General features: G+C 35.5%; 1 protein-coding gene across 1 annotated transcript; it reads right to left on the bottom strand.

Moving 5' to 3' along the window:
- Nucleotides 1–204: 204 nt before the first annotated feature.
- On the bottom strand, nt 205–19,942 carry LOC123552072 (snake venom 5'-nucleotidase-like). Its single transcript, XM_045341460.2, has 9 exons — nt 19,387–19,942; nt 18,279–18,492; nt 11,575–11,760; nt 10,853–11,050; nt 9,374–9,505; nt 8,504–8,626; nt 7,105–7,260; nt 5,263–5,457; nt 205–1,639 (listed from the first exon to the last, which is right to left on the bottom strand). Exons 1-9 carry the CDS (start codon nt 19,747–19,749, stop codon nt 1,359–1,361), a joined length of 1,848 nt encoding a protein of 615 aa, XP_045197395.2. The 5' UTR covers nt 19,750–19,942; the 3' UTR covers nt 205–1,358.
- Between the last annotated feature and the right edge of the window lie 1,068 nt (nt 19,943–21,010).

The raw sequence follows: 21,010 nt of genomic DNA, 5'->3' as shown, positions 1-21,010 counted from the left end.
TACTGAACACATGATCACGTGATAGAAAATATTTTTATTCATGTACTGTTTTTATGACGATGTATTTTGTACAAGTCTTAAATAAAATTTCTGTTCTGTTCTGTTCTTAAAATCTCGGAGAACTACAGGTCAGAAGCTAATATGCATTTTGGGCTTATGTGCTCTTTGCAACCTTAATTTGTATAATTAAAAAGAACAAGTTGAAACATTCATAAAGTTTATTGAAAATACATCGAAATAAAAATACAAAACGACTCAAGTAAGCATTGGATGAAAAATTTAAAATATATACTGGTCTTAAGTAAACAGCCAGCTTATTAAGTTAATCCTCATTGTTTTGTTAAGTTCGATCATGTCTGCAAGCTTAACCGACTGACTGCGATAATGTACATAGTGCATATGATTACCAATCTAAATAAAAAATATTCACATTGTATATCAGATAACTGTATCAATGAATTTTTGACAATATGTATAATATCGCTGTTATAAGCAAAATCTGATGGGTCATGCAATATTAGCAAAATATGTAAATTATAAATAAACAAGACCACACATACACATATTTCATAAAAAAAGGTAAACGAGTTTAGAGGTACACTGTGGTTTATAAGTCAGTATTATAGGCAACAGAAGTAAATACAGGCAATAGGCACCTATGGTTCCGTGCTTTATGGCAAAATCACCTAAAACCCATGTGGCGTATAGTACTATATAAATCCTGGTTCCTGTAAACTAATTTACGTCCGCGCATCCATACTATTTATCTAGGAAAAGCTTTACTGACATTGGTGGACGTTTTCTCCGTCTAACTACAGACACTTGGGTCTGGAACCAGCCCCCAGTCTAAACTACTATGCACCTGTATATATTTTTTATCATCATTGTATATTCAGACCCAGACTCTAATCACACAAACAGTGTTAAACTTATCTGAACTAATTAAAAGTTAAATATTGTTTGTTTGATTAGATTCTGGGTCTGAATATACAATGATGATAAAAATAATACAGGTGCGTAGTAGTTTAGGCTGGAGGGAGTGGGGATTCAAGACCCCAAGTGTCAGTGCACTTACCTCGACATAAACTTTACTTTTGTTAACGTGACGGAATGCTTTGCAGTTCATTGCTCGCGCGGAATGTTCAATGTCCTCGATCCGACCGAGGTGTGAAAAAACAATTCATTTGCGATATTACGCATTTCTCTGAGTTAATATATTTAGTTCATCGCGGTAAAATGAAATACAAGTTGCCAGATAACTGAATGTTAAATTATAACTTTGACAAAATATAAAAAAATCAGTATATCATACTTTGACAAAATGGCTTCATAGGAAAATAACCAGATCTGGATATTTGTTAATTACCCGTAAACTGAAATAAAAGAAATTTCACAAAAACGTGAGTATAAAAATATAAAAAGCGAAAAGATCTATAGATGATTATAGTTAATATCATAAATAAAAATACAAAGATCATTATAATTATAAAAAAGTATATTAACAACTCAAGGATGAAGAAAAATGTCACTGCCGACAGTTTTGTTGCGGATGAGGTAAATCTTATTCTTCCTTCTGTAGATGGGAACACAGGGCTGTGCTTCTTAAAATACCCCATTACAGTTGTCAAGTCTAGTGTATCTAAAATAGAAGAAATATAAGTATGTTAGTGTGCCCTTCATGAACAGAATTGTGTGCTTTTATTGTAGATGTTAGCTTTCTGTATCATGATTCTTTATTCTTTTCCAGTATTGTGTATGATAACGGTATATAATCTAAACATCATACATATGTGACAAAAATACCTATTTCAAATGTCATTTTCTTAAACTAGGATCAATCAGCATATGCCATACACTTTTTGTTTTGTAAACGTCGTTCGAAATGCTTTTAGAGACAAAATAAATTCAAATCTGAACGACAAGTTCTAGGAGACCAGTCTATGTGACATTTGGATACCGTATAGACGGACAAAGTTTTCCGATTCAGGTAGCATTTTGCCTATATTTTTCTTATCATACTTGAGACGAAGAGCTTTGAAGACAGAACTAGAAATGTGTCCATGGGACACAGATGCCCCCACTACATAACAAAGGACACAGGTCAACTTTGGGAAAACAATATGTTGCTATTTAACAAAAAAATGCAAAAAATAACCATATATAATGTACATATAAACATATAGGCTTTCTTGAGGTTTTTAGATACCTGTCCATCACCGCATTTTAATGTTGCTTGAACTCAACGATGACTATGCTGTGGTCTGAGAAGTACTTTTTCCTAGGTCAGGGGCCATAACTCCTACAATACTGAATGAATCCAGACGCGAAACCCCAGGTGCACAACTGCACATGCTGACCAACATTCCTGTAAACTTTGGTGACTCTAGGTCAAATACTTTTGCAGCTACGTGCGACACAACATTAAAATGACCAAAATTTAACTAAGTCAGGGGCCATAACTCCTACACGACTGAATGAATCCAGACGCGAAACCCCAGGTGCACAACTGCACATGCTGACCAACATTCCTGTAAACCTGTGACTCTAGGTCAAATACTTTTGGAGCTACGTGCGACACAACATTAAAATGACCAAATTTTAACTAAGTCAGGGGCCATAACTCCTACATGACTGAATGAATCCAGACGCGAAACCCCAGGTGCACAACTGCACATGCTGACCAACATTCCTGTAAACTTTGGTGACTCTATGTCAAATACTTTAAGTTGATATTTTTGACATAGACTCAGGCTATTGTGCAATATCTTCATCCACAATTGGAGTCATTAAACACTCCAGTGACAGCTCTAGTTTCCTCAGATGTGCCCAGTTTCACTATCCAGCATGAAATAGTCGAGCGCGCTGTCTCCTGTGACAGCTCTTGTTAACTAAGTCATGGGCCATAACTCCTACACGACTGAATGAATCCGTACGCAAAACCCCAGGTGCACAACTGCACATGCTGCCCAAGATTCCTATAAACTTTGGTGACTCTAAGTTAAATACTTTTAGAGCTACGTGCGACACAACATTAAAATGACCAATTTCTAACTAAGTCAGGGGCCATAACTCCTACACGACTGAATGAATCCGGATGTGAAACCCCGGATGCACACCTACACATGCTGACCAACATTCCTGTAAAGTTTTGTGACTACGTCAAATTCTTTTGGAGCTAGGCGCGACACAACACTAAAATGACCAATTTTTACAAAGCCAGGGGCCATAACTCCTACACGACTGAACGAATCCGGACGCGAAACCCCAGGTACACAACTGCACATACTGACCAACATTCCTGTAAACTTTGGTGACTCTAGGTCAAATATCTTTGGAGCTACGCGCGACAGAACATTAAAATTACCAATTTTTAGCCCGACTATACGAAGTATAAGGAGAGCTATCCTACTCGCCCCAGCGTCGGCGTCGGCGTCTTTCCGCGTCCCCACCATGGTTAAAGTTTTTTTACACTTTCTCTTTTTCACTTTATCTCTGTTATTACTTGATGGATTTGATTCAAACTTTAAATACTTATTCCTCATCATCATCCACATCATCTGACATAAGGGCCATAACTCTGGCACCAATATTTCATGAATTATCCCCCCTTTTCACTTAGGTTTTCAGGTTAAAGTTTTGATGCACTTTCACTCTATCTCTTTTATTACTGAATGGATTTGATTCAAACTTAAAATAGTTATTCAACATCATCACCCACATCATATGACACAAGGTGCATAACTCTGGCACCATTTTTTGATGAATTATTCCCCCTTTTTACTTAGAATTTCAGGTTAAAGTTTTGGTGCACTTTCACTCTACCTCTATTATTACTGAATGGATTTGATTCAAACTTAAAATAGTTGTTCAGCATCATCACCCACATCATATGACACAAGATGCATAGCTCTGGCACATTTTTTCATGAATTATTCCCATTTTTACTTAGAATTTTAGGTTAAAGTTTTGATGCACTTTCACTCTAACTCTGTTATTACTGAATGGATCTGATTCAAACTTAAATAATTGTTCAATATCATTACCCTTATCATATGAAACAAGGTGCATAACTCTGGGACCAATTTTTCATGAATTATTTCCCCTTTTTACTTAGAATTTTAGGTTAAAGTTTTGATGCACTTTCACTCTGTCTCTGTTATTACTGAATGGATTTGATTCAAACTTAAAATAGTTGTTCAACATCATCACCCACACCATTTGACACAAGGTGCATAACTCTGGCACCAAATTTTCATGAATTACTCCCCCTTTTTACATAGAATTTTAGGTTAAAGTTTTGATGCACTTTCACTCTGTCTCTGTTATTACTGAATGGATTTGATGCTCTGTTCGGCTTTCTTTATAGCCGGTCTACGTCTGATGCCATATTCACTTTTCTTTCTATTATTCAGAAAACAATTTCATCTAATTGTAAAACTTGGTTCTTATTCATCGACCACGATAAAGTTTTTGATATTGTTATTTATGGCAAGATTTGGGATAATATGACATTAGCTGTGTCAAGAGTGGCAAGATTAAAACTTTAAATACTAATGTTAATGCATTTGTCAGATTTACTCCGGGTATGTCTATGTTTTATGTTAAATTGATGTAATACAAGGCACGACATTATCTACTTTGTTGTTAATTTTATTCATGAATTATATAACAAAAACTGTTGATTTGAAAGATAAAACATAACATGACAATAACATGAATATATCATCCTTGTACATCATATTGTTTGATGGTGATATTCTATTTACTAGAGATCCTGTATCTTTACAATCGCGGGTTGATAGTTTATATACATTTATTAAATGCGGTTTGAAGTTCTATGTTTCTAAAACTAAAGCTAAGTGATATGATTTTGAGAAAAGAAAGTATGATATCACCGAGGCAAATGATCTTGTAATCGATCACAAGATCACAACAGAGCTAAAATACTTTGGAAAAACGGGTTAACTAAAGTCAAATTTCAAATGTGTATTTGACACTAATTACAATTTCATTAAAAATTCGAACACTACTTTGTATGCACACTGTTTCACGATAATTGTGCTCTTGTAAAGAGTTAATTAAAAAAAAAATGTTATAAAAATAGCTAAAATAAAATCTTACTTTTGCTAACTATAGGAAGACAAAACATAGTCATATAAAGGCATGAGATGATAGCCAGCATTATATGCAGCGTTACAGCGAAATAAATATCATGTTAATGCAATAAAAACGTTTAAAACGATAGAAACGTAGCCAACTTACTAAAGCGTTCCCGCTGTGACGGTTTAAAGTTGTACCCATCACCGCCACCTAACAAGAATGTGGACAGGAAAATCTTGTAGTTAGCTTCGTCCTGCAAAGGGGAGTAACTTGGTACTTCACACTCCAAACACCTGGCTTCAACAGACACAACACGTTTGCCAACTGGATTGTTCGTGTTATAAACAACCTTAAGACCTAAATGATAATTATTCTTTTCTTTGATATTTCATTTATTAATAAACTGTGTGTGAACATACAGATAGTTGGCCTTCATGACCGAGTGGTGAAGGTCGCTGACTTCAAATCACTTGCCGTTCACCGATCTGGGTTCTAGCTTCACTTGGGGTGTAGTTCATGTGAGGAAGCCATCCAGCTGGCTTACGGAAGGTAAGTGTTTCTACACAGGTGCCAGCTTGTGACAAAATAATATTTGGGGTACCTTCGGCGTCATTCTCCATCATGAAAAGCTGGAAAGTCGCCATATGACCTATAACTTTGCCGGTTTGACGGTATATCGAGAACAAGATATAATATAGAATCATTTTAAATGTAACTTTTTACTAAGAATATGTATACAAATTATCAGACCCTGCAACATCTGGACAGGATTCGGTTAACGTTTTAAACAAAGGAATCCGGTACATGAGTGCATTATGTTTAATGACTTATTTTTGTGTCCTAGAAAAAAAGCATAGTAAAATGACTAATCCCCAGACAAGGGTGTTTAGCCCTCATAGGCAATGTTTACAACTTCTTTCTTTATATGGCCAGGAAAAAATATTATCAGCTATTGTTCTATTCAAATATCCCCATTCAATTTTAGTCAAATCCATCAACTTTAAAACTTCCTCATCACATTTTCATATATTTATTTGTTTCTCGGCAAAACATCGTATCTAACAGTACACTGTTCAACTCCTTCAGTGAACTTCTTACTATGACAACATCGCATAACAACATACCAAGCTATAAACAGTCAGTTAAATGAATATTCTGGACCTTCCGCTAACAAAGCAACCATTTTTACCAAAAACAATAAACCAACCAGCAAAGTTCAATTTCTGTAAAGCCAAGGTTATCGCAACCATGCTTCATTCAAGTAACTGCCATTACAAATCACGCGACTTTGAAAACAAAAACGTAATGCAATTAAGTTGCTAATTGGTGAGTGAGCCAATCAGAGAGTTTATGTGTAAATATTAACGCACGAAGCAAAATGGTAGCGGTTAAGGATTTTAGAAGCGTAACAGTTTGAAACAAGGACATGTGGCCGATACTGGCACTGAGCGAAGGTTAGTTTGTAGTTTTTAGTTAAAATTCATATTGCAATGGTTGCTTTGTCCGCGCAAGATCTAGAATGTTGATTTGACTGACTGCTGATAGACTGATTCTGTGTTACGCGATGTTGTTAGAGTTAATATTCGCACAGTGTGGTATTCGATACAAAGTCGGATTGTCAAAAAACAGACGAAGATATGAAACTTTTAAAAGTTAATGGATTTAGCTAACTAAAGGCAAAATTTAAATGGGGATGATAGTGCTTTCTTCCTGGCCATTTAAAGAAAATTGTTGTGAACATAGCCTATGAGGGGTAATAACTCTTGTCTGGGGAGTAGTCGTATTAGTATGTTTTTATTTTATAATTATGGCTCTATGACACAAAAATAAGTCATTAAAATCAATCCACTTATGTCCCGGACGCCTTTGGTTTTAATTAATACATACTCCTGTCAACATTTTAATCAATTTTACCTACTGTTCATGTAATCATATCCTCGTTAAAATAAAACAATCTGAGATCTTTTGGGTACAAAAATGAAGAAATCAAAAAAAAAGCTATACCAGACATTTGAAGGAATCGACCATGTTCTCCTTTTGGGCTCCATTCTTTCACGGAAGTTTCTAGCTGTTCTCGAATATTCTTGCCTTTAACTGTTGCAACGTCTATCTCGTTTCCAAACGGCATCACTGCCATTGCTTCACCTGCTGAAACATCTCCTGAAATTTCGTTTCGGACGTAACATTTTAGCAATCTCTTTAACTTTTAATTCTCCGATCTTTAAGGGGTATTGCTGTTAGTCCTCGAGTGAAGTTTCATTTCATAGAACATGCCTTTTAGAACAAGTACACGTATAGTGAAGTATGGAAACTTAAAGCTACAATTCGACAGAGACATCGATATGTTTCATGATTATAGCACTATTTTTCGTTCTTATGCGACCTTCGTGATATATTCTTACGCATAAGAACTCAAGACACGGGTTTGGCTACGATAAATCACACTTGGGAACTTGTTGTTTCGATTCTAACACGACATACTAGTATTAACAGTGCTAGAAAAAATGGCAGTAACTACTTTTTACGACCGTGCTACGTCGTCTTATCAACGTTCGTACGATTTTAACATGGGACTTTTTGAACCGTCCAAATATAGAAAAATACAGGGTTTAATTGTACGCACGTGCGTCAAATAAGGTAATATATTGTACGGTCACGTGTTGCAAATGAACGTTCACGATTGGATAGATAAAATAGATATAGAATAAGTTACCGAAATATCATGCTGAAATAAACAGGATTACCATACTTGGGTATTAGATATCTGTGCTAAATATCTTCACAAAGCATGGTTTGCAGACAAAAGATGAATGTATTGGAAATTTTTTTGCCAACAACCAGGGATGAAATACAGTGTATATATTGGTAACATATCAAATAAAATTAGTGGTCAAGTATTCATAAAAAATTTAGTTTATATCTTTATATAAGACGACACATGTCCTTTTTTATCATTGCAAATTCTAAATTATGGCACCCCATTTGTGCCTTCTTAGTGACATTCCGTGATTATTTCTTTCACCCGGTCTAAAAAGCGGAAGCACTAAGAAATGAGCCGTGCCATGAGAAAACCAATATAGTGGGTGTGCGACCAGCATGGATCCAGACCAGCCTGCGCATCCGCGCAGTCTGGTCAGGATCCATGCTGTTCGCTAACAGTTTCTCCAATTCCAATAGGCTTTAAAAGCGAACAGCATGGAGCCTGACCAGACTGCGCGGATGCGCAGGCTGGTCTGGATCCATGCTGGTCGCACACCCACTATGTTGGTTTTCTCATGGCACGGCTCAAATTTATTCTTGTTTGGCTTGCCATTATGTTCACCAACAGGTGCTAAAAACGGTACAATTCCTCTGGAAAACAAAACCCTAAGAATCAATGTCTACACCTTAGTATTGCTGATACCTTTGTCTATAGATGCTCTAATACCACCGCCATTCCACAGTGCTATGGCAGCCGGGGCCCAGTTTGAGGCTGGATGGGAGAAGTTGACATGATAATCTATTATGGCGTCAGTTATCAGGTTACCTAGGATAAGAAAGGTATCATGATAAATTCAATTCTTGTTTTAAGTAATTACTGACATATTAGTGTGTAATATATCTATTAATTTTACAGTGACTATACGGAAATACACCAGGATGCGTTGAATACAAATTGAAAAAAGTTCGGTACTTCTTATAAAACTATACTTAATTATAGCATCCCCAACGTTTAAAGTGAAATTATGCACATTTTTCTAGAAAAAAATCTAGCTGAATTAGATGTGAGTGTAAAAAGGATGGAGGAAATAATAGCTTTTAACCCCAAATGCCACCCTTCACCCAAGAAAATAAACATACTTTAATCTAACAAATAATGAAATTTCCTGGAGCGGACAGTATGTGTATTCATATTAAATTGATATTTGTTTGTTGTAGTAATATCCCTAAATAATATAAATTAAAGGAGCAAAAAGCCTTCCACTGTTCTTATATCGAGCGTGTATTAAACGATGGTTGAAATTAAAGACGACATCAAGGCAGGAAGAGCCACGTTCATTGACCGAATTCCTTTCGCATTTAAACACTATGGCAGTGTATGTACGGGCGTACACCAAATGAAAATATATGGAAACTGATGGCGAAACAAACAAAGAAAAAAACATAGTTGGACACCGCAACGTAGCTTGTTGAAACCACTTGCATATTCATATTTTTCCATTTTACTTGTTATTTAGTTGTTTGTTAAAACAATAAAACCTTGTAGAGCAGATAATACACCAACCGTACTTACCCAAGTTACATTCCTTTGATCGACAATTCACTCTACTGCCGTCTAATACAACCTTTGAATAACCAATAATTTCTTCTGCCAACGCATCTACTGGTTTCTTCCATTCATTAACAAAAGACAGCACTGCAGGATCTGTAAAATGTTATGGTTAATCGTCATATATAACAGTGACTGTATACTGATGCGCAACAGAACAGTATGTACGCATGCGCAACAGAACAATATTATAATAACAGTTACTGTACGCCTTTACGTAAAAGAATTGTCTAAATAGCATCAAGGAAACTGAATCAATGATCAATACAATCTTTTACTGTATGGTTAGATCGATTACGTGGTTGAAATGGACAGAAATCTATGTGTTTTATTTGAAAATTTTAAACGCCCCTTCGATATCATATTACATTTATCTGAAATTTATCCAACATTTACACGACAGACTGTTAACATTATTTTTAAATTTCAACAAAATAGGCCATTGCAATGATATCATATTTGTGTTTTACGAATTAGTAACAAAAATGTACATGAATGTTTATTAAACGAATAAACATCATTGTTAAGTCTAAGTCAAACTACACCGTATAGCGTTAACGAACGTCCAACAAAATTTTCAATCCGTTCGTGTCCGTTCGCATCCATCCGGTGGAAGGTTTTGAGCATGTTCAAAATTTAGAACGTACACCATCGGACAAGTTGTCCGTTAGATGTACGGTAGCAATGCGCTGGTATGCGTTTTGTTCGTTACTCGTGCGTTCCTTACTCTATACTTGTCCCGTTCGCATCCGCTATTGTCCGGTGGACCTGATTCACGGCCGGACTACTACCGGACATACAACGGATGTAACGTATGTTCAATGGACAAAAACTGACAAGAACGTTTTGTCAGTTTCTCATGCGTTGCGCTTACGTTTTACGCGGTACAAGTCCGTTACTAGTACGGTGATATCCGTTAATTGAACGTTGTTCATCCTATATATGCGCCCCATACACCTATCGCGAGAGCACCGAGCAGCAGCGAGGGATGCCTTTCGATGCCTTTCGGATAACTTTCTTGGGCGTCCATTAACGCTATACGGTATAGTGTGACTGACCCATTAATAATATAGTGACATGTAAATATTGCATTTTTACTTGTATATAGCCAATTATCAAGCAAAATTTAAATATGGTTCTACAATATGACATGATACAGAAGTTATTTTTCTATCGTCATGACTTTCCTCCAGTACAGCAAAATACATTCGATTGTACATTCTAACATTTCTGTGTATGTTAGGGATTTTTTTAAATTAAGCTGATGTTTTTAACATATGAAATAAAATACTATAGAATTATTCAATTCTGTTGCAACTTTATTTTGTTATTGACAGCGAAATTGTAAACACTGTGAACAAAATGAACTAAATGCGGACAAACAATAGGCTATAAATCAGTTTACACTTCATTAAGTGTTTGTGGAAATGGATCTGCACTGACCTTCCTTAACACGTGAGTCCAGAAGTATGGGATTTCCTGAATACTTTGTCACAACGCCATTTGAGTCGAACGTGACGTTAAGATAGCCTAGATATTTCCCCATAGTGTATGCCTGAACAACCAGTCCTTGACCTCCTCCAGGCTGATCAGCAACAAGAGGATACGGCCCTTCGATCTCTTCTCCTGCTGGCATGTTACCTGAAAGAAAATGTATTATCTTCTTTGAAGTGTTTTGTACGGTTCATATATTTTATTGTTACATCTTCTTATTCACATTCAAATAAAACTTCATCGTTTTCTTCCCTTTTCTTTTTGAGTATACTGTATACACTTAGATATAACTTTAACTGTACTTTATATACATTATACTCATTACAATATAAAGATACTATTGCTGCTTTTCGATGTCTTCGAGGCAGCCGGTATTTTGATATTAGCTAGTTCGAGATATCGAGTTTGATGCGTTTATCAAACTGAACTTAGTCTTTTTAATTGTATAGATGATGAATCTTTCAGTTATGACTTTACAATGATATGCAACATATAAGCATGAGAGTGATAATTTATTATATCGTAATAAAGAATTGAAATAATTTGATTGTTAGATTAAAATGAAGAGCAAGGTTGCCAAAAATCTCCGCCGGTTTTGCAATGATATTCTGTTGGGTTGATGTTATGTTGTTATGTTTCATTAACAATCAGAAGGGTTACCGTTACCTTACCGTTGTATAAAAAGGTATTTGTATGACCCCCGACAACGAGATCTATTCCATCAATGGCTGCTACTTGTTTATCAATGTTGAAGCCTGCGTGTCCTAATGCTATGATCTTGTTAATTCCTTTGGATTTTAGTGCCGATACTTCTTCGCCTACTGTTGTAAGTATGTTATCAAAGTTAACCGTTTGTCCTGGAAGAATAGCAAAAAGATGTAACATGCACATAGTACTAAAAGAAACAAAGCTAACTGTTGGTCCTGGAAGAATGCAACAATATACAACAAAGCTAACTGTTGGTCCTGGAAGAATGCAACAATATAAAACAAAGCGAACTGTTGGCCCTGGAAGAATGCAACAATATAAAACAAAGCTAACTGTTGGTAATGGAAGAATGCAACAATATAAAACAAAGCTAACTGTTGGCCCTGGAAGAATGCAACAATATAAAACAACGCTAACTGTTGGCCCTGGAAGAATGCAACAATATAAAACAAAGCTAACTGTGGGTCCTGGAAAAATGCAACAATATAAAACAAAGCTAACTGTTGGCCCTGGAAGAATGCAACAATATAAAACAAAGCTAACTGTTGGTCCTGGAAGAATGCAACAATATAAAACAAAGCTAACTGTTGGCCCTGGAAGAATACAACTATATAAAACAACGCTAACTGTGGGTCCTGGAAGAATACAACAAAATAAAACAACGCTAACTGTTGGTCCTGGAAGAATGCAACAATATAAAACAAAGCTAACTGTTGTCCTGGAAGAATACAACAACGCTAACTGTGGGTCCTGGAAGAATACAACAATATAAAACAAAGCTAACTGTTGGTCCTGGAAGAATACAACAATACAAAACAAAGCTAACTGTTGGCCCTGGAAGAATGCAACAATATAAAACAAAGCTAACTGTTGGTCCTGGAAGAATGCAACAATATAAAACAAAGCTAACTGTTGGCCCTTGTATAATGCAACAATATAAAACAAAGCTAACTGTTGGTCCTGGAAGAATGCAACAATATAAAACAAAGCTAACTGTTGGCCCTTGTATAATGCAACAATATAAAACAAAGCTAACTGTTGGCCCATGTATAATGCAACAATATACAACAAAGCTAACTGTTGGTCCTGGAAGAATGCAACAATATAAAACAAAGCTAACTGTTGGCTCTGGAAGAATGCAACAATATAAAACAAAGGTAACTGTTGGTCCTGGAAGAATGCAACAATATAAAACAAAGCTAACTGTTGGCCCTGGAAGAATGCAACAATATAAAACAAAGCTAACTGTTGGCCCTGGAAGAATACAACAATATAAAACAACGCTAACTGTTGGCCCAGGAAGAATGCAACAAAATAAAACAAAGCTAACTGTTGGCCCAGGAAGAATGCAACAATATAAAACAAAGCTAACTGTTGGCCCTGGAAGAATGCAACAATATAAAACAAAGCTAACTGTTGGCAATGGAAGAATACAACAATATAAAACAAAGCTAACTGTTGGTCCTGGAAGAATGCAACAATATAAAACAAAGCTAACTGTTGGCCCTGGAAGAATACAACAATATAAAACAAAGCCAGCTGTTGGCCCTGGAAGAATGCAACAATATAAAACAAAGCTAACTGTTGGCCCTGGAAGAATGCAACAATATAGAACAAAGCTAACTGTTGGCCCTTGTATAATGCAACAATATAAAACAAAGCTAACTGTTGGTCCTGGAAGAATGCAACAATATACAACAAAGCTAACTGTTGGCCCTTGTATAATGCAACAATATAAAACAAAGCTAACTGTTGGTCCTGGAAGAATGCATCAATATAAAACAAAACTAACTGTTGGCCCTGGAAGAATGTAACAATATAAAACAAAGCTAACTGTTGGCCCTTGTATAATGCAACAATATAAAACAAAGCTAACTGTCGGTCCTGGAAGAATGCAACAAAATAAAACAAAGCTAACTGCTGGTCCTGGAATAATGCAACAATATAAAACAAAGCTAACTGTTGGTCCTGGAAGAATGCAACAATATAAAACAAAGCTAACTGTTGGTCCAGGAAGAATGCAACAATATAAAACAAAGCTCACTGTTGGCCCTGGAAGAATGCAACAATATAAAACAAAGCTAACTGTGGGCCCTGGAAGAATGCAACAATATAAAACAAAGCTAACTGTTGGCCCTGGAAGAATGCAACAATATAAAACAAAGCTAACTGTTGGCCCTGGAAGATTCCAACAATATAAAACAAAGCTAACTGTTGGCCCTGGAAGAATGCAACAATATAAAACAAAGCTAACTGCGGGCCCAGAAAGAATGCAACAATATAAAAAAAGCTAACTGTTGGCCCAGGAAGAATACAACAATAGAAAACAACGCTAACTGTCCTGGAAGAATACAACAATATAAAACAAAGCTAACTGTTGGCCCTTGAAGAATGCAACAATATAAAACAAAGCTAATTGTTGGCTCTGGAAGAATGCAACAACATAAAACAAAGCTAACTGTTGGTCCTGGAAGAATACAACAATATAAAACAAAGCTAACTGTGGGCCCAGGAAGAATGCAACAATATAAAACAAAGTTAACTGTTAGTCCTGGAAAAATGCAACAATATAAAACAAAGCTAACTGTTGGCCCTGGAAGAATACAACAATATAAAACAACGCTAACTGTGGGTCCTGGAAGAATACAACAATATAAAACAACGCTAACTGTTGGTCCTGGAAGAATGCAACAATATAAAACAAAGCTAACTGTTGGTCCTGGAAGAATACAAAAATATAAACAACGCTAACTGTGGGTCCTGGAAGAATGCAACAATATAAAACAACGCTAACTGTGCGTCCAGGAAGAATGCAACAATATAAAACAAAGCTAACTGTGGGTCCAGGAAGAATGCAACAATATAAAACAAAGCTAACTGTGGGCCCAGGAAGAATACAACAATATAAAACAAAGCTAACTATATAAAACAAAGCTAACTATGGGCCAAGGAAGAATGCAAAAATATAAAACAACGCTAACTGTGGGCCCAGGAAGAATACAACAATATAAAACAACGCTAACTGTTGGCCCAAGAAGAATACAACAATATAAAACAAAGCTAACTGTGGGCCCAGGAAGAATGCAACAATATAAAACAAAGCTAACTGTGGGCCCAGGAAGAATGCAACAATATAAAACAAAGCTAACTGTTGGCCCAGGAAGAATACAACAATATAAAACAAAGCTAACTGTGGGTCCTGGAAGAATGCAACAATATAAAACAAAGCTAACTGTGGGTCCAGGAAGAATGCAAAAATATAAAACAAAGCTAACTGTGGGCCCAGGAAGAATACAACAATATAAAACAAAGCTAACTGTGGGCCCAGGAAGAATACAGCAATATAAAACAAAGCTAACTGTTGGTCCTGGAAGAATGCAACAATATAAAACAAAGCTAACTGTGGACCCAGGAAGAATGCAACAATACAAAAACAAAGCTAACTGTTGGCCCTGGAAGAATGCAACAATATAAAACAAAGCTAACTGTTGGTCCTGGGAGAATGCAACAATATAAAACAAAGCTAACTGTTGGTCCTGGAAGAATGCAACAATATAAAACAAAGCTAACTGTTTGTCCTGGAAGAATGCAACAATATAAAACAAAGCTAACTGTGGGCCCAGGAAGAATGCAACAATATAAAACAAAGCTAACTGTTGGCCCTGGAAGAATGCAACAATATAAAACAACGCTAACTGTTGGCCCTGGAAGAATGCAACAATATAAAACAAAGCTAACTGTTGGCCCTGGAAGAATGCAACAGTATAAAACAAAGCTAACTGTTGGCCCTGGAAGAATGCAACAATATAAAACAAAGCTAACTGTGGGCCCAGGAAGAATGCAACAATATAAAACAACGCTAACTGTTGGCCCTGGAAGAATGCAACAATATAAAACAACGCTAACTGTTGGTCCTGGAAGAATGCAACTATATAAAACAAAGCTAACTGTGGGCCCAGGAAGAATGCAACAATATAAAACAAAGCTAACTGTGGGCCCAGGAAGCATGCAACAATATAAAACAAAGCTAACTGTTGGCCCTGGAAGAATGCAACAATATAAAACAAAGCTAACTGTTGGCCCTGGAAGAATGCAACAATATAAAACAAAGCTAACTGTGGGTCCTGGAAGAATGCAACAATATAAAACAAAGCTAACTGTTGGTCCTGGAAGAATTCAACAATATAAAACAAAGCTAACTGTTGGCCCAGGAAGAATACAGCAATATAAAACAAAGCTAACTGTGTGTCCTGGAAGAATGCAACAATATAAAACAAAGCTAACTGTGGGCCAAGGAAGAATGCAACAATATAAAACAAAGCTATCTGTTGGCCCTGGAAGAATGCAACAATATAAAACAAAGCTAACTGTTGGCCCTGGAAGAATGCAACAATATAAAAAATAGCTAACTGTGGGCCCTGGAAGAATACAACAATATAAAACAAAGCTAACTGTTGGCCCTGGAAGAATGCAACAATATAAAACAAAGCTAACTGTTGGCCCTGGAAGAATGCAACAATATAAAACAAAGCTAACTGTTGGTCCTGGAAGAATGCAAAAATATAAAACAACGCTAACTGTGGGCCCAGGAAGAATACAACATTATAAAACAAAGCTAACTGTGGGCCCAGGAAGAATGCAACAATATAAAACAAAGCTAACTGTGGACCCAGGAAGAATGCAACAATACAAAAACAAAGCTAACTGTTGGCCCTGGAAGAATGCAACAATATAAAACAAAGCTAACTGTTGGTCCTGGGAGAATGCAACAATATAAAACAAAGCTAACTGTTGGTCCTGGAAGAATGCAACAATATAAAACAAAGCTAACTGTTGGTCCTGGAAGAATGCAACAATATGAAACAAAGCTAACTGTGGGCCCAGGAAGAATGCAACAATATAAAACAAAGCAAACTGTTGGCCCTGGAAGAATGCAACAATATAAAACAAAGCTAACTGTTGGCCCTGGAAGAATGCAACAATATAAAACAAAGCTAACTGTGGGTCCTGGAAGAATGCAACAATATAAAACAAAGCTAACTGTTGGCCCTGGAAGAATGCAACAATATAAAACAAAGCTAACTGTTGGTCCTGGAAGAATGCAACAATATAAAACAACGCTAACTGTTGGCCCTGGAAGAATGCAACAATATAAAACAACGCTAACTGTTGGCCCTGGAAGAATGCAACAATATAAAACAAAGCTTACTGTTGGGCCTGGAAGAATGCAACAATATAAAACAACGCTAACTGTTGGCCCTGGAAGAATGCAACAATATAAAACAACGCTAACTGTTGGTCCTGGAAGAATACAACAATATAAAACAAAGCTAACTGTGGGCCCAGGAAGAATACAACAATATAAAACAAAGCTAACTGTTGGCCCAGGAAGAATAGAAATGATACAACGTTCACAGACTATGATGAAACCAAAGCTAAATGATGTTGTCAGTATATTGTCAAAGCTATCTGTTGGCCTTAGAATAAAGAATGAAGAAATTGCTATTTCTCATTTCATGTTGATTTCATTTTTAATTCTTTGAAAGTAATATTTCTCCGCTTCGATAAAATTTAGCAGTGGGAATTACGTCCAATGGGACTGGTTCTACAACTGGAAATACGAAATGTATAAAGATTCTAATTATTCACAGAAAACGAAACATAAAACTGTTAAAATTTACCCTCATAACTTTATAATAATTTTATTTTTATTATGACGTTCATCGTCTTTTCCCCACAGGACAGTTTTCAGGCATTTTTGATACAATCAAAATTAAATATTACATTAACTCATTTGAAATACGTCGCTATACAGGAAATTGTATTTTGAAAATAATTTATACCGAGTTTATCCGGGATTGGGATTGAAGGGATTGGGGCAGGGTTGGGGTTTGGGGTTGTTGTGTGTTTGCGATGGTGTTGCAATAGCATCAACATTCATTAATGACAGCTCGATTTTAGAGGCACAATATACTTTTTCGTATATCATCAGCATTTATTTAACGACTTTCATAACATGTTTACTATAATTTTTGTTTGTGATTGCACAATATGCATATCAATATGATTACATATGTTTTGAAATGTCTGCCCGTCCCATTTGAATGTATCCGGCAGAGCCCAGGCCACATCTAACGAACTTTATACAAGGATTGGTCTGTCCTTTTGATTAACATCCGTGTTTCATCGTTTATCTCGTTTATCGGTAAATTATATTTAATGTACCTGGGACTAAAAAGTAATTAGATATTCTTAACGTGTTTGTGTAAATAATTTTTAATGATTTGTAAACAACATCAACCCATCCCTGTAATGAGTCATACATCTACATCGTACTATCAAAACTTGCAAAAAAGATAACTACTAAATATTATGATTAATAAGGTAACATTACATTTCTACAAAATTATTGTTTTTAATTTATAAATCAAATTTGCTTTTTGTATTATTATTTTGTTTTCAGCCTCGTTTGTTCGCAACAGGAAATCAATAATTTTCGGTTTATTTTCTTTTACTTATGAAAAGTGCTTTAATGTTCTTGATTTTGGAAGCGTTGATGTTATGCTGATGGTCACTCCCATTAATGATAAAAAGAGTATTCTGAGGCATTGTAACTTAACTGATTTCCCTAAATCACCCTAAATCAATATCAGTATGACTTTTATACCTGGTTTTGATATCTGTGAAGTTTCTGGTATAATGTATCCAACAATTCCAATGTTTTCCCCACCAACTATCATTTCAAATGACTTCAGAAACTTTCCATTGAGTCGTGGCTCATTCGTTACCTCCGTGTTAACGCTAACGATCGGGAACGTTACGTTGTTAAGAAACAGTGCAAGAGGTTCCACTCCGAGGTCAAACTCGTGGTTTCCAAGGCACTATGATAAAATACGATATATCAAATATAGGTCTTTATGAGAATAAATCATACATCACTCTAGATCATTCATACCGTAATTATTTCATTTAAGCAAGATTCAATGCGGGCATTTTTGGCAAAATGTATTAGATAGTTATAATTATGTTTTGTCTTTGTAATATGAATTTGACCTTTGTTATACACGCATGAATTTTGCGTTAGTCGTTGGCTATGCTAGGTTGGTAATCAAAAGATAGAACTTATTAATAGTTGGACATACCGGATCCTTTACGTGGAATTTATAAACAAACTACATGTTAAACATTATCATGATACGCAAAAAAGTAAATATTACAGAATTTTCGTAATTATTTAAGAAATAATATATCTCATCCAGTGATTTGTCGTTGAATAAATCATTGTTTGGAGTTCAGATGCGAAGGAATTATATCACGAGGGCGCAGCCCGAGTGATATAATAATACGCATCTGAACGACAAACAATGATTTATTCAAGAGCAAATCACTAAATGAGATATATTATTTCTATTCTAACACGTTACCAAGGATTTTTAAGTACATCCTTGACGACATTCATTAAATATTTGCCCGTTTTCAATCGGTTTCTTTTCCAGCGCGCCGCTATGCCGTTTGACGCCATGACGTAATAATTGGTACGTCAGAACAGTGATTTGTTGTATAATAATTCACTGTTTTCTGCCTTCTTTGTTTAATAGGAAAATGAATCTGATCGTGTTAGAATTAGAATTTTCACATAAGTTGTCCTAAACGGTAAAGTTACAGACAAGACTCAGCCTATTTAAAACAAGATATAAGAGATTTTTGCAAAAGAAAAGAAAGAAGTCTGGATCTCTTGCCAGTATTAAATCAGAAATAAATCACATTGTTTTTACCATAGCACTATATCCTAGCTGATTCATAAAGTAAGATGTAGCTCTTCCATGGTATACGTTGAACCAAGTTGTTCCCATAAACTGGTCTCCGGCATCTAACAGAAGAACGTTGTCATGGCTGTTACGGATTTCTTGAATTTTTGAAAGCCTTCTTGCCACGCCTCCAAAACACTTTCCATTTTTAGCATCATTTTCTGAACACTTTGACCCATATTTGTTGAACTGTTCAAATCTCGCGTGAACATCGTTCGTATGCAAAACTGTCAATTCAAACCCTGACACAATTTTAAAAGAGCTAAATGAAATAACAATTATTCCAAATATAAATGATAGTTTGTTAAATAAAGTCTGTTTGATATACATTTTCAGTGGTTAAATTTATTTGAAAATAACTAGTTTACTTGACAGTTACTATAGCACTGAACACCTCAGATAAATGAAATATATACGTAGATTTGCCCAACGGAGTGTTAAACTGGTAAAAACAACAAACGCATCCCGGATCAAATTAGTCACACCAGATTTGTTCCCGTTATTAGTTTTGCTGTATGTCATAAGACGGACTAAGTGGTTATTCAGTACACTATACTAGCATGTTTCATCCACTCAACGTTAAATGACCGGCATTCCTTTGATATATATACCTCCTCAGCAACAAAGCTATCATATAATTGATGTTAACTTGTAGCACAAAGATGCTTTTTATGTCAAAGTAATCGATTAATATGGTTGCAGGCAACTTCATTAATGAAACAATAAATTAAAGATAACTGATTCTCGATTTAATTGATAGATAATGATGCATTAAGAAGATCACATATTTTCTGTATCGCATTAAACGTATTTAGCAAACAATTATTGCCAGAAGCCAGTCTTATTTGCATATATCATACAGTTTTTGTGTACGTATCTTTATATTTGACCTGAATAAATTAGGTTTCTATTATCAATAGTTTCAATCACATCAGTTTGAATATCAAAAACAGTTGTTTTCGTGAGAAACCACCACTTTTTTCTATTGATAATAAAAAGAAAGTGGTAAAGGAAAAGAAATTGAATGGAAAATAATAACCGAAATAGCTGTTTAATTGACATAATTATTGACACAGAGACGCTAGGAAAACCACATAAATAAAGGGCAAAAACTGACAACTTAGGAAACACGTGCAAATGTAATAATGTAAATGGTAATGTGTATCATATTTTATCATAAGAAAATGAATATATGTATAATTCAAGGACAAATATTTACGCACATATTTTGCAGGCCTTTGTATTCCTGCATCAAGAAAAAACTGGTGCAAAACATCAGACTTTTTCCTTTACTAGTTTACTAGTTATAAATAAATTGATTAAAACATAGTTTCAATGTCTATATATTTAACAACCCTCACCCCTCCCACAACACACACACACTTTAATTCTCACAAACATTAATAAACGAATATGATTTAAAAACATGTTTTATTTAGATATACGGTAAACTATATGGTACAAATCTCTCTAAATCATGGTTTGGGTTGTTCTTTAATGTGACCGGGTCGTTCATATAAGTTCCGGGTGGTACGGACATCAGTTTGAAAAATCGTCAGAAGTTTTGGGTTACAAGACAAAACTAAGTCAA

Source organism: Mercenaria mercenaria, chromosome 4 (genome assembly GCF_021730395.1).
Source record: "Mercenaria mercenaria strain notata chromosome 4, MADL_Memer_1, whole genome shotgun sequence".
NCBI classification, from domain to species: domain Eukaryota; kingdom Metazoa; phylum Mollusca; class Bivalvia; order Venerida; family Veneridae; genus Mercenaria; species Mercenaria mercenaria.
Note: the sequence above shows the minus strand (reverse complement) of the source record. Positions and strands in the feature narration are given on the sequence as shown.

Excerpts from the sequence above, each read along its gene's own strand:
- LOC123552072 (XM_045341460.2), bottom strand. The coding sequence starts at position 19,749 with ATGTATATCAAACAGACTTTATTTAACAAACTATCATTTATATTTGGA. Across the intron at positions 5,458-7,104 it reads TCGATTCCTTCAAATGTCTG|GTCTTAAGGTTGTTTATAAC; the intron begins GTATAGCTTTTT and ends ATTATCATTTAG. Across the intron at positions 1,640-5,262 it reads GTCACAGCGGGAACGCTTTA|ATACACTAGACTTGACAACT; the intron begins GTAAGTTGGCTA and ends CTTCTATTTTAG.